The 13,477-nt window shown below is 33.5% G+C and overlaps 3 protein-coding genes across 4 annotated transcripts; 2 read left to right on the top strand and 1 right to left on the bottom strand.

Annotated features, from left to right (window-relative positions):
* Window positions 1-243: 243 nt before the first annotated feature.
* On the top strand, window positions 244-7,406 carry LOC146531838 (hormonally up-regulated neu tumor-associated kinase-like). Of its 2 annotated transcripts, none has more exons than XM_085197122.1 (11): window positions 244-511; window positions 959-1,087; window positions 1,519-1,685; window positions 1,996-2,054; window positions 2,317-2,446; window positions 3,061-3,224; window positions 4,734-4,885; window positions 5,684-5,871; window positions 6,368-6,457; window positions 6,940-7,000; window positions 7,309-7,406. In XM_085197122.1, exons 1-11 carry the CDS (start codon window positions 386-388, stop codon window positions 7,384-7,386), a joined length of 1,344 nt encoding a protein of 447 aa, XP_085053248.1. In that variant the 5' UTR covers window positions 244-385; the 3' UTR covers window positions 7,387-7,406. The 2 variants fall into 2 exon arrangements, with proteins under 2 accessions (XP_085053248.1, XP_085053247.1); XM_085197121.1 differs by having other exon boundaries at window positions 5,258-5,871.
* Nup44A (nuclear pore complex protein Nup44A) lies at window positions 3,479-11,521 on the bottom strand. The gene is made up of 9 exons (XM_085197123.1): window positions 11,297-11,521; window positions 10,929-11,085; window positions 10,550-10,703; window positions 10,132-10,239; window positions 9,436-9,549; window positions 8,844-9,002; window positions 8,347-8,504; window positions 7,826-7,994; window positions 3,479-4,490 (listed from the first exon to the last, which is right to left on the bottom strand). Exons 1-8 carry the CDS (start codon window positions 11,429-11,431, stop codon window positions 7,831-7,833), a joined length of 1,149 nt encoding a protein of 382 aa, XP_085053249.1. The 5' UTR covers window positions 11,432-11,521; the 3' UTR covers window positions 3,479-4,490; window positions 7,826-7,830.
* A 169-nt stretch (window positions 11,522-11,690) lies between these two features.
* Window positions 11,691-12,901, top strand: LOC146531836 (dolichyl-diphosphooligosaccharide--protein glycosyltransferase subunit 4). Its single transcript, XM_085197124.1, has 3 exons — window positions 11,691-11,828; window positions 11,978-12,134; window positions 12,805-12,901. Exon 2 carries the CDS (start codon window positions 12,025-12,027, stop codon window positions 12,127-12,129), a length of 105 nt encoding a protein of 34 aa, XP_085053250.1. The 5' UTR covers window positions 11,691-11,828; window positions 11,978-12,024; the 3' UTR covers window positions 12,130-12,134; window positions 12,805-12,901.
* Window positions 12,902-13,477: the final 576 nt, after the last annotated feature.

Here is a 13,477-nt window from a genome sequence, read left to right as displayed (position 1 = left end):
TAGTATTTAATTAGCAAGAAAAATCAACTATAACTTATTTGGTCAGCCAAATATTCGAGTTAATATATAACCTTAGCTTAGGTATTTAAACCAATTAAAAGCAAATTAATATTACTATTTTAAAATAAGATGACAATTTAGATAACCATTTGCTATTTATTTATTTTATTTAACACATTATAATAGATTGGCGCCAACTTTTTAACTATACTGTACTGGTTACAGATAAAAATAGGTTTAGAAATGTCGCATCCCACATTCCTATTAACCGTTCCAATTTCGAAGTGCAAACAAACGATTGTTTTCTTTGTTTGACGTTTGTAATGTCTTTTATATTGCAAAGTTTTATTGTTCAGTGCGAAATGGTTTGAAATTAAGCATCAAAATGGCTGGCGTACAGCGTAAGAGCCAAATATATAGCGTTGGTAACTACCTGATGACCGGTAAGGTGCTCGGGAAGGGCCATTTTGCGAGAGTAGAGGAAGCAACACATAGAGTTATTGGAAAGAAGGTCTGCCAAGTTTAAGTAATCGTTCTTTTGTTAAAACTTAGTTGTATATTTACTTGTTTTTTTTTATTTTAATTAATCTTTGTTTTTGATTGTGTTGATCTTATTTTCTGTATATTAAAATTTAATAATGGTATACGTTTTCGTGGTTGATGATATCTAGATATGATAATATAATTCTTTCTAAAATTAATTTTAGTCAATACAGCGGTTTTCTTATTTAATATAGGCGAAACTGAAAGCACTGAACTTATTGAAACAATTTGTTACAGATTATAAATATTTTATACATGTTCGTAAAAACAAATACTGCAACTGTCATTTACTTTTTATTGAAATTTACATTATATTGAATTAACAAACTGAGAATATAAATATATAAAATTATTCACCATAACTTCTGAGGTAGTTTCGTAATGTATTCAATATAAAGGTACTACAAAATTTCAGGTGGCAATAAAAATAGTTGATCTCACGTGTATTAAAGAAGAATACGCGCGTCGTAACCTGCACAGGGAGCCGCGAGTGATGTCCAAGTTACGCCACCCGTGTATAGCAGCCTTATACGAAACTATGATGGTGAGTGTATGATATATTAATTATTATCTGTATCCTAAATAAACGGTATAGATGTGAAATCATTTAAAAAAAAAATCATAAAATATATTGTTATTTACTTCCTTTGGATTACGGATTATGATGTGTTTCTCATATCATTTGAGATTAATTAATTTTTAGAGCATATTAGGGTATGTTATATGCTAGAATGGGAAACAACCATTTTCCATACATTTATTGTATTATTGTCTATTTGCCCACACTTTGGTAGAGCAGACCAGAGGAATTAAAGGATTTTTATATACCTAATCATTACCCAGTATATTAATCAAAATATCATCCTCAGGAGCAAGTTTATCGTCAGACCTTATCTAATTGCGACACGATTCACTAATCCATATTTAGTAAGCTTTCTATGAAGAAAAATAAAATCTAAACAATATGTTCAACAGCATGGTCCTCGTCTTTACATAGTGATGGAAGCAGCCGCCGGGGGCAACCTCTGTTCTCACGTTCTGGCCGCGCGCTCCCGGGGGCTACCCGAGCCGCGGGCTCGAGCTCTTGCCACGCAACTGGTGTCCGCCGTCCGGCATATGCATGCTAGGGGGGTCGTGCATCGGTAGGTATGGGGAAAGGGAAACACTTACCCATTTTAAATGATGTCACTTTTTTTAAACTTAAATTGGCAGAATCTGAGTCTGCTTTTATTTAATTATACCGAGGAAAAAAAGGAATGAATAAATATTTTAATAATTTTTCGCGACGTTGAGTTTCGCCAACTGATACTCATTGCCCCAAAAATTTGGGGGAAAGTGGGGGACGGAAGTAGCATAATAGGAAGGAGTGTGTTACAGCGTGTGGCTAAATCAAGAACTAAAACAGAAAAAAATTTTTTCGCACTTAAGTGCAACTCAGAAATATTGTTTCAGGGATTTAAAAATGGAGAACATCATGCTGGACAGCACTAAACAGCTTATTAAGATTGTGGGTAAGTTTATGTCTATAATTGCATCTCTTATGCTTTGATCCCCACTCGACGAAATTAAATATTTATTTAAAATTTATGTTTCCATTTCTTCACTCTGGTGTGGAGATAAAAGCGTTCCACCACTCAACATGCAATACCTCTAAAATTCGGCTGAACGTGGGGAACGGAGTGTCTTAACGCTAGGTTCCCTCTGCCCGCCCTACTGTGTGCGGGATACAGCGTGAAGCTGATATCAGATATAAATGAACTAATTGTTTATCAGATTTCGGCCTGTCCAACCTTTGGAGTGCGGGCGGTGCGCTGCGCACCCCGTGCGGGTCCCTCGAGTACGCGGCGCCCGAGCTGTTCGTGGACGGACGGAAGTATGGTCCGGAGGTCGATCTTTGGAGCATGTATGGGTTTTGATATTGTTTTTTCTCTCTTTTGAAGGAAACTTGTTTTTAAGATTTTAAATTATTTGATGATTTATAGATATGTTTTATATTAAACTAGCGGACGCGCGCATCTTCGCCTGCTTATTTGCACTCTTAGGGGTGAATTCTATTAAATCATGAAGCACGTGATCAATGAAATATTTGTAAATGTCTAAATTAGTTACTAACAATCGGTGGCGATATAACTTTCAACCTCTATTTCTTCCCTTTAGGGATAAAATTTTTGAAGGGATTTTTCAAAATTTTGGGTATCCGTCCAGATTACGAAAATAAACATCTGTCCACGTCATCAATCTGTCATTTCACGTTTCTACGCACAGCGGTTACGGCTGTGCGTTCTATATATTTATATTTCTATATAATTTAAAACTTTTTTAAAGCTTCACGCAGTATCTAGTCATCTCTAGTACTCGGCTCCCCATTTCTGAGTAGCGGAACTCAACGCCAGATTGCCTCGACACTAGAGCGATATAAATAATTTTTGATTGTATGAACTTGATTCTTTCTAAGCCCAACTTTACGAACAAGAAATATATTGATATACCTACATATAATATCAACATCCCATTCAGCGGTGTGATAGTATACGGCATGGTGACCGGCACTCTACCGTTCGCGGGGAGCGCGGAGAACGGTGGTCGGAGGGAGGAGAGCGGAGAGTCGACGCAACTGAGGGCGGCCATCTCCAGGGGGTTCACGAGGAAACAGCACGCCGCTCTTGTTTGTGTTTCTTCAGGTAAGAATTAGAGTAGAAATTTTGTGTGTATATATCCAGCATATAGCAGGTTAGGTGTATCTGAATAACTTATATTCAAATCACATCGATACAAAATTGGGTGGTGCGTGGGGAACGGAGTGTCTTAACATTATGTTACCTCTGTCCACACTACGTAAAATAGAGCTAAAATATTTTATGAATTTCGTAAAAATTCCGTCGTATAAAGTTTTAACATCCTTTTACAGTACATATTGATTAAATAAAAAGAAATATTTATATTTTTTATTTTTATTCAAAAATAAACAATGCTCAAAGTACACTTGAAGTAAGTTAAATACATTCTAACAAGTGAATTTACACTGTACAATTTATAAAGATACACTCATTTTAGAAAAGAAAAAATAGAAGCCACAGGTTGTGGGTTCGATTCCCACTCGAAGAAATGAAATATTTAATATTTTCATTTCCTGGTGAAGATAAGCGCGGCGTTCGAGTTCCGCCACTTAACAAGCAATTCCTCCAGAATTCAGTGGAAATTGGAAAACGTTGTCTTAATGAGAACCGAGTGTCTTAACGATTTCCAGGTTTCCTGTGCCGTCCCTGCTATGTATTAACATTAACATAATTATATTATCTATAAACTAAGTATGTTTCAATTTTCTATGATATAGTTACATATTAGGTAACGGAACTTAGTGCCGCCTTTTATTTGACTACTGTTAATTTGTGTGTTATTTTTTTTCCTATGTAGAACACCTAGTTAAAAAATTGTGTAATATGTGCATATAGTCTTAATATTCTTATAATAATTATTTACTAGTTTTCAATTTATTACAGAACATTTTAAATCATAAAGCAATATTACTTTAAATAGTAGTTCTTCAACACTAGTTGAAAAAAAAGAATAATATTTGACACCCAATTTAATTAGTTTTAGTGTTGCCAGTATACATATATTTTTTATTTTTGATTAACCAATGCCGGCGTAAAAATTTATTCTTTGTGTTTTATACTATTAAAAAAAATCTAAAAAGACTATAGATAATAAATAAAATAATTTTATTTATTATCAATAATCCTGCATAATAATAACAATAGCAACTTATCAGTTAACACTAAAACAGTATTTATTCGCTTATAACACAATCTAAATTGTTTTTAAACAGTTTTTTTTTCAAGAACACTTTTAATCCACTGCAAATAGCAAAAATGATTTCACTTTAGTCTATTCGTATGAACATTCTCACGTTCTCTTTGCGGGAAGATGATTCTTCACCGTTATACCTGAAAATAGAAAAAAATATTTAATAAGTCGTTTATATATTATGCGGTGTAGAGTTCCGCTATTTTAAACGTAATATCTAGAAATTTCAGCGTGAAGTTGGCAATGGAGTGTCTTAACTCTAGGTTCTCTTTGGCTATCCTGCTATATGCAGCATGCAGCGTGAAGCCGAAAAATATGTCGTAGTTTTAACACAACGGAATAGAAGCGAAGCAGTTCGATCTCCTTACGAGGGACAATTTCAGAATGCAAAACGTTCATTCAACACCTATTGGAGCCTAAAGTGGAAGTCCGTATGAAGATTGAAGAAGCCGCGCGACATCGGTGGATCAAGAAACCTGGCATGAGGATGAAAACACATCCCTTTGCTACTGTCGATTCGAAGACTAATAGAGAGGTGAATGTGGAGAAAAATATTATTATATAAGAAAAATGGTATAATATTGGCTGATAAAAAGTTTCTTATTCTTTCCTGATAGAAAATATCATTGTCTGGATGGATAGTGGCTTTCTTTAATATAATTTTTTCTCTGGTTATGGTAAAGATGAACAGCCTTTTCTTTTTTTTAGCTTTACGCTGTACCTCGCAAGTACTAAAAAAAACATGGTTCTCCACTTTTCATCTTAACTAGAGAAATTGCGCGTTAGACGGCGGAAGTCACCGCTAATTTTTATATGAAAATAATTTATTCACCTGAATGGGAATGAATCCCAAAACCATGATTCCTTAATATGTTCGGGCAGATATCATCTCAATTTTGTTTCCTAGACACACCGAAAAATCTCAGATCTTTGCGGTCAAACGTTGATCGACGTGATGGCGGGCATCAAGGCCGACCCGTTCGGTCCTCTCGCCGGAATATACAATATTAAGATACATTTACATCAATTACAAGTTAATTCCGGCTTAGATCTCCTTTGGTCCTCGAACATGCAAGAACCGAGGCCTCAAAGTCCCCCAGAATATCGTATAAAGTATGAAGAACCTAGGACACATTTAAGCCAAGCTATATCTATACAGAATTCTTTGCCTATCCCTAATGCTAAAGTAAAGCAGGATAATCGGGAGAGGCTATCCCATTTCCTACTCAAGCCTATATCAAAATTGGGACAAAGTTCTACGTACCAATCGTCCGTTAAAACTATGACTGATCCAAGAATTAGGCCGAATTTCGCGAAAAAACCACTTTTTAAGGTTTTAGATAATGGCGACGGCCTGGATTCCAGGCTTCCTATTATAGACGAACATTCCAACACAGAAATGGATAGTAAACGTATGTTGATAAATAATATTAAAGATGAAGCGTTGAGACTTAATACTGAGCCTAAGGTGGATGTTAGACGGTCGAAGTTTTATAAACGAGGGGGCGATGCTGTACCAAGGTTAGTTGTATTTTGTAGTTTTTTTCATATTAACATTTTTGTATTATACATTTAACACCAAATTTACTTTAATTTAATTTATCTCTAACTACAGCCCAAAACTAAATTATAAAAAACAGCTAATATAATAGCTATTGCATTTTGCCTTTTAAAAAATCAAAATATTCAATTATTACATAGAAATATCAGTAGAGCTTTTCTCATTTTTATAAATTCAATTTATTTATATGATTAAACTATTTACTACTACGCTACTGGTTGGGGTTTCTATCCGTACTGGAGGAAATGAAATATTTATTTAAATTTATATTTCCATTTCTTTGCTCTGATGTCAAGGCAAAACGAGGCATTGAGTTCCGCCACTCAACACGCAATACTTGCAATTCAGAATTCGGCGGGAAGTGGGAAAAAGATTCCCTTTGCCTACTGATGTGAGCAGAATACAGCATGATGTTGATTTATTGATTGATGTTTTAATTAATTTGAATTATTTCAGTTGTTGGTACAATGCCGCAAGTACTGTGAATTCGTCAGCGCGAGTGTTACTACAGTCTACCGCAACTACCATCAAAAGAGCTTCGTTGGGGTAAAAAAATATATATATTTAATTTATTTTTAAGAGAATTTATCTTTCCCTTAAGAGTTAACTCTTAATTATAATTAAGAATTATAAATTTTCCAGTCTAAACTTGGTTCAGTTGTAAATATATAGTTTATTTTAAGGCCGTCGTGGCGATATAGGTGCGACTGATAACTAGACGTTTGTGGGTTTGCTTCCCGCGCGGGAAAATTATTTAACATTTTCATTTTCTCGCGCTGGTAACTGGCGGCGGCGTTGAGTTACGCTACTCAATGTGCAATGTCTTGAAAATATGGCGGTGCGTGAGGAACGAGATGTCTTAATACTACATGTCCTTTGCCTACCCTGTTACATAATACAGGATACAATAAGAAGCTATGGACAGGAATCGAACCCGACGATCTTTAACTCAACTATCTATAGTAATTCTTAGCCACTTCGTGTTAATAATAACGTGTTTTGATATAATAGAGTTTTTACATTTATAGAAACATTGTGAGTCCACATTCGTCTTCGAACAGTCATTGCAAAAGCGAGAGAGCAATGCCGGTAAGTTTTTTTATTTTATTTCACGCTGTATCCTGCATATAGCAGGATATATAACATAAACTTAAGACACTCCGTTTTCTACTTGCGACCGACTGTGTAAACGTGACGGTTGCGGGTTTTATTCCCAGCCTGGGAAATGAATTATTTAAATTTTCTTTATCTCTTGCTTGGTATTTAGGTGGTGTGTTGGAAACAGTGTCTTAACACTATGTTCCCTCTGCCTATCCTGCTATAGGCGGGATAGCGTGAAGCGTATTTATATTCTATTTTTATAAAAAAATTAAATATATCTTAATTATATTTTACAGGTGGGATGGTATTCAACAAAAGTATTAAACAAGGAAGGACATTTACAACGCATGAGACGGACTGCGCTAATGAAATAAATAAATGAATTTGATGTGAATTATAAATATTATTATTATTATTATATTTGTTTATTATATTTTTGATGATTTTCTTCATGTTTAATTTTAAGTGAATAAACAAAATATTTTTGTGTTGTTTCACTTTGAGGTTTTTTTATTCAACGCGGGAGATTTCGCCAACGTTAGACATGACCAATTTTAATAAGCGTATTGACAATAATTATTTATATTGATATTAATTTGAATCTGCAATACACAAATTTTACAGTTGTCATTCCACACTAGGGAAAGAAAAATATTTTTTAGATCTGTGAATGTCGAGGCAAAGCGTGGCGTTGAGGTCCGCCACTCATACGGCGGTGCGTGGGGAACGGAGTGTCATAACACTATGTTCTCTCTGCTTACCCTGCTATGTGCGGCACACAGGGTGAAGCTGACATTTTTTAAAAATACCCACCGCTGTCAGTGAAACGGCATATGCGCAGGATTAGCGCTAGGAGCCAATCTAGTGTAAGGTGTACGTGAACGAGTGACGCTGTCGGGAACTGAAGCCGCACCCACTGCGGTAGTGGCGCCCGCACCCCCGCGTAACACAGTTACGCACTTCCACTGGTTCATGTATTGCACTGGAATGGGAAAAGTGAATTGCATTGGTGGTCATATAGTTAGGTGAGATATGAAATGACCATTAAGAAATCACTCAATAAGAAGACAGTAAGGAAACACATAAACTTAGAATGGGTCTGACTATACATTTCATTGATTCAATAAAATAATATACAAATGCAAGTAAATAGTGAAATGGATAATAATAATTTTAGATAAATTTTAACTAATACACATAGCTGTAAACTAGTGTTGTAGGTTCAATTCCCACTTGCAGAAATGAATTATTTTTATTTCCTCAATCGCAGTATAGAGTATGTCAAACGCGATGTCTCAAGCATTTTCCTTGGAAAGCTAAACAAAAACACTTACTCTTCCACAATCTAACGCAGCAATCGTCCCCGGAGGAAGCTAACAAGGTTCCAGTTATGTTCCACGAAACGCGCCACACATTCGACATGTGATCGTCAAACGCCGCTACCACTTCCGTTTTAAAACGCACCGAACCATTCGAAGTTCCCGTTGATTCACTATAAAGAGTATGAAAAAATAAAGAAAATAGAATTTAATAAAACAAAAAATTTGAACATAGCAGGACTTGAACCACTCAGCCATGCATTCTTATCAAGGTATGTTGAAATTCTTATATGCGGCGGAATTAAACACGGAGTTTTATCTAGTCTAATGAAAAAATTAAAATAATTCTTCTAATGAACTGAAATCTAACCCAGAACCAAGTTTACAGATAGATGGAACCTCACCACTTTCCATTGAATTCTTGAACGGAATGGAATATCTTAATACTAGGCCTATTCCCTGTGCTTATCTTATTATATGCAGGATACAATGTGAAATTAAAAAAAACTTACGGTATAGGCTCTAATTTTATAATTCTAACATCCTTAGTAGCAACGGCAAGTAGGTGGAATGATCTTCCCAAGTTCGGTGCGAATGCTAAATCATTAACGGGTTCTGTGACAGATGACAGACATTCTGTTCTGGTCCAACGACGTGATGATTCACTATATCTGAAAAAAAAAAAAACATATATATTTAAATGTGTGTTTTTATCCTTTATTGTTGTTAATATTATAGTCAACTTAAGTAAAATTTGAGTATTAATTGTCAATTACCCACCAGTCACCATTACCACGGCTGTGACCACTAAGCCATATGTCGAAATTATTATATGAATTTTACAAATTTCTGTTACCCAGAAATGATTGCATAGAATTATCAATTGGAAAGAGTGCTTGGATGGTGTCCAAGAAGTGTGGGTTAAACCTTTACGTCCACATTTCTATACTTTTTATCGTAACTCAACACTGCACTTTGTTTTATCAGAGCAAGGAAGTAAAAAATAAATATTTCTTCACAAGTGGGGTTTTAAATCGCTACAATTGCATTCATAATCGAAACCACTGAGTAGCAAAGGCTTGAAATATATTTTAAGCTACTTACTCATAAATAAATACTTTTTCATTATTAGCCACTTTGTCGCTTTGCGTGCTGGTTGCTGTTATGTTGTTTGGTTCATCGCTACCAATGGCCAGCATTGGTGGGTTTGTATTACTTCTGAAATTTGATATTTTTTTTATAGCTTCACACTCACAACAGGGTAGGTAGAGGAATGGGAATCTAGTATAAAGACACTCCATTCCTCCTCCTGTTGAGAGGCGGAACTCAATGCTGCCCTTTACATCCTAACCAGAGCAAGGGAATTAATATATTAAATATTTTTATCTCATCACAAAGTTTTCTTGAGTGCAAATTGAATCACTATGTCGCAATTGACTTCAAAGATAGGCCAGTAATAATAATAAATAAAAATGTAATTATTAAATAATTACAATACATAAATAAATGAAAATTATTAGATAATAATTTTTATTGACTTAATAATTTTTATGATTGTTATTAAAAAATATTTATTATGTTCTTTTATTATAACTTTCCAAATATGTTAGTTGAGCACTCTTCACTAAAATCCTAAATGTCAATAATATGTGGAAAAAATATATATCTGGACATTACTAATACTATAAATGTGAAAAGTTCAGAAGATGGACTGTTCCATTTTTACGCAAAAATAACTTAATTCCTTGAGTCAAAATCAAATTCACAACATTTTTTTTACATAATAAAATAAATAAATACCTTGATAATGATGGGTTCCATGATATACAACTGATTGATAGTTTTGTAGGTATCTCATGTTGTAGAGTCCATTGAGCTAAGTTCATTACATCGGGAGCTTCATATATTCTAGATATATAGAAAATAAAGTTTAAATTATTTTAATGATTTAAATAATTTTATCTTAGCATTAACCTTATAAGCATGGGAATGTAGTGTCAAGATATTCAGCTATCTATTATTCACATGAATTAAGAAAAAAATCTAGTGGGAATTGAACCTGTAACTACTGTTTTTACAGACAGACTTTGAAGTATAAAGTAAGTAAAAAGGGGTGAATTTGATGTTTAGAAGCATGAATTTGGAGTGCCATACAAATTTTTTGGGCATATTTAAAAAAAACTTTAAATACATTAATAAATATAACTATAGAACATGCCTTATAATACCATCAGCTGAACAAGTAACAAGTAGTAAGCCCAAATGTTTTGGGCCAAATTTTACATCTGTAACAGATGTTCTAGAATCCACTAAGTTAGACCTCTTCACCCAGGTCCTTAGACCTTTTTCTGATCCGGAAGCTGTTGTATCACCTAAAATTAAAAGTGAAACTTTTTTTTATAACATAATTCTCTCTCTTAATTAATTCTCTATAGAGCTAAATGTTTTTCTTATAGTAGAATATACAAATCAATTTTATAAGACATTTTTGTTGTTTAATTTAATTAGATAAATGTGAAATTGTATTTCTGTCTCAATATAATAGGTTGTTTATAGATTGAAAAGCTTTTTTCTTAATAAATTTCTAACTTTCGTACCAACTTCTTCCCATATAGCAGCGGTTCTATCAAAGGAACAGGTAGCCAGAACCTGTCCAAATTCTGGATGTGCCCATGTTACTTTCCACACAGAACCATGGTGAGCTTTCCAACTGGCAGTCAGTCTCCAACCTCCTTGACCATCGGAATCCCAAACCTAAAATTTTAGCACATATGTAAAATATTGTTACACAGAAATGTCGGCAAAATTTTATTTTTGTTTCATCAATTGTACATTGATACAACTTATTAATAGATACACATACAATGAATTAAAATTTCGAATAGACATTATATGATACGTCATGCTGATTAATTATTATAGTAAAATAACTAGGACATGATTGATAACAAAAACATAACCTTACCTTCACGTACTGATCACTCGAGCAAGTTGCCATTCTTTCTCCATAGAAATCGTAAGCGACATCGTGAATAAGATCTTTGTGATCCGCAACAATCGTATGAGATTCAAATAAATTAGACGCACATGTATCACTCATTTTAATATATTATAAATAATAATTCTAAAATACAAAATACATATATGCAGGTAGTCTATTGCAATAAATAACGGACATCGGACAGTCCTTGACAAATGACATTGACATTACTAACAGGTAATATAAATAATTATTATAGCCGCCAAATCGCTAATGCTATTTTAAGTAGAATATGCAATAAAATAATTCGTATCTGTATAAATAATTGATAATTATTTTTAATGAACTTTCAGTTTATATATAGTAAATAATGAAAATAATTTAAGGTAATTTATTTAAACAAACTCTAGGTATATTATTTCATCTGTCAAAAAATCTTATGCTTATGACGTGTACCTAAGTATAGTTGTTGAATATAAGTGTTTCGGCAAAAGAAATAAAAACACAATTACACACGGTAAGCTTTTAATATGATATAATATCTTTTTGCAGTTCCTAAGTATAAATACCTACAAATAAAATATTTTTGTTGTGTTTCCTATAGAACTCACAATTATTTATAATAACCGGCGTATCGTTAATTAAAACAATATTCGTGTTTTTCAGGTTACTTCTATAAAGAAATCTAGAGAAATTAAGAAAATTAAGTCAAAATGATTACCGATATTCAACTGGCAGTGTTCTCCAACATTTTAGGAGTTTCTATTTTCTTACTGGTCATCCTCTATCACTACATCAATGCGAATAGCTCCAAATAGACCCGGTATTGCTTGTTTATATGTTTTACATACAGCGGTGACTCGATAATCTGGCCCTCAGTCGCATTCAAGACTATCTATACTATTTAGTATTTTTTTAGCAACATGTTTTATCTCGCACATAGTAGGATAAGGAGAATAAACCTGAGAGCCTAATATTAAAACACTCCATTCCCAGTAACACTTCCATTCCCCACTTTTTGCCAAATTCTGGATATATGGGTTTGTTTTTTGGATGGAGGCATAGCATGTTGAATGGCAGAACTCAACACCTCGCCTTGGCCTCATTACCAGAGTAAGGAAATGAAAATATAATATTTCATATAAATTTAATACTAAATCTTCTGCCCATACAATTATGCCGATTATGTATTATAAGAAAAATATTTTCATTTATTTACTTTAGAAAATGATACATAGTTCTCTCGGTCTCTTTCCCCTTCTATGTGTCCTTACAATAACTTATGTAGGTTATGCATTAATTGGAGTATTTCTGTGTGATTTACTTTAGTAATGATAATTATTAAATATATATTTTTTCCATAACAAGTTTTAAAAATAAAAATGTGTATTTCAATTTTAGGAAAATATTGCTTTATATTATTAGCTGCATAAAAAAGCAAATTTTACTTAGTTTTTAATATCTTTATTAACATATTTTTTTTGTTGTTTCAGATCATTCCCCACATTTATTTTATTAATAATTCTTAATATATTAAGTTATATATGATGATAAAATAATGAAAATGCTAATAAACTAAGGTTTATAAAATCTGTTTTGTTATTTACGTATTTGATCCTTCTTTTATATAAAAAGTGGAAACAAGTTGACCTATTTTTAGCTTCACATTTTGTCCCGCTTGTATCAATATGAGCAGAGGCAACTTGTTGTTGCATTGATTTGTGTTGAGTGCCAGATGTCAACGCCGCGCTTTGTCTTCTTAACTGAGGATTGAAATGAAAATAATTTATTGCCCTGAGTGCGAACCGAACCTACGATCGTCGCCTTTACAGTCAAATACTGATCCACTGCGACACGACGGCCCGGCGTCACGTTTTTTATATGCATGTTAGTATTAATTTTTATTTTTTAATAAATCAGTTTCACACTACGTAGAGGAAACCTAGTGTTATTACACTCCGTTAGCTAATGTCCACCGAATTTTGGAAAAATGAAATGAATACTTAATGTAATACTTCTTAACAAGCATATCTCAAGAAATAACACCACTTTTTCAAAAAAGGATATTTTTTATTAAATACTTTTTTCAAAAAAAAAATTGAGTGAGCCGTGGTGCATGGGCACAAACCTGCGGCTTTTAACGCTAGAGGTTTTAGTTCGATTCTC

Source organism: Heliconius melpomene, chromosome 14 (assembly GCF_056956725.1).
Source record: "Heliconius melpomene rosina isolate 202511_hmr_F chromosome 14, ASM5695672v1, whole genome shotgun sequence".
NCBI classification, from domain to species: domain Eukaryota; kingdom Metazoa; phylum Arthropoda; class Insecta; order Lepidoptera; family Nymphalidae; genus Heliconius; species Heliconius melpomene.
Note: the sequence above shows the minus strand (reverse complement) of the source record. Positions and strands in the feature narration are given on the sequence as shown.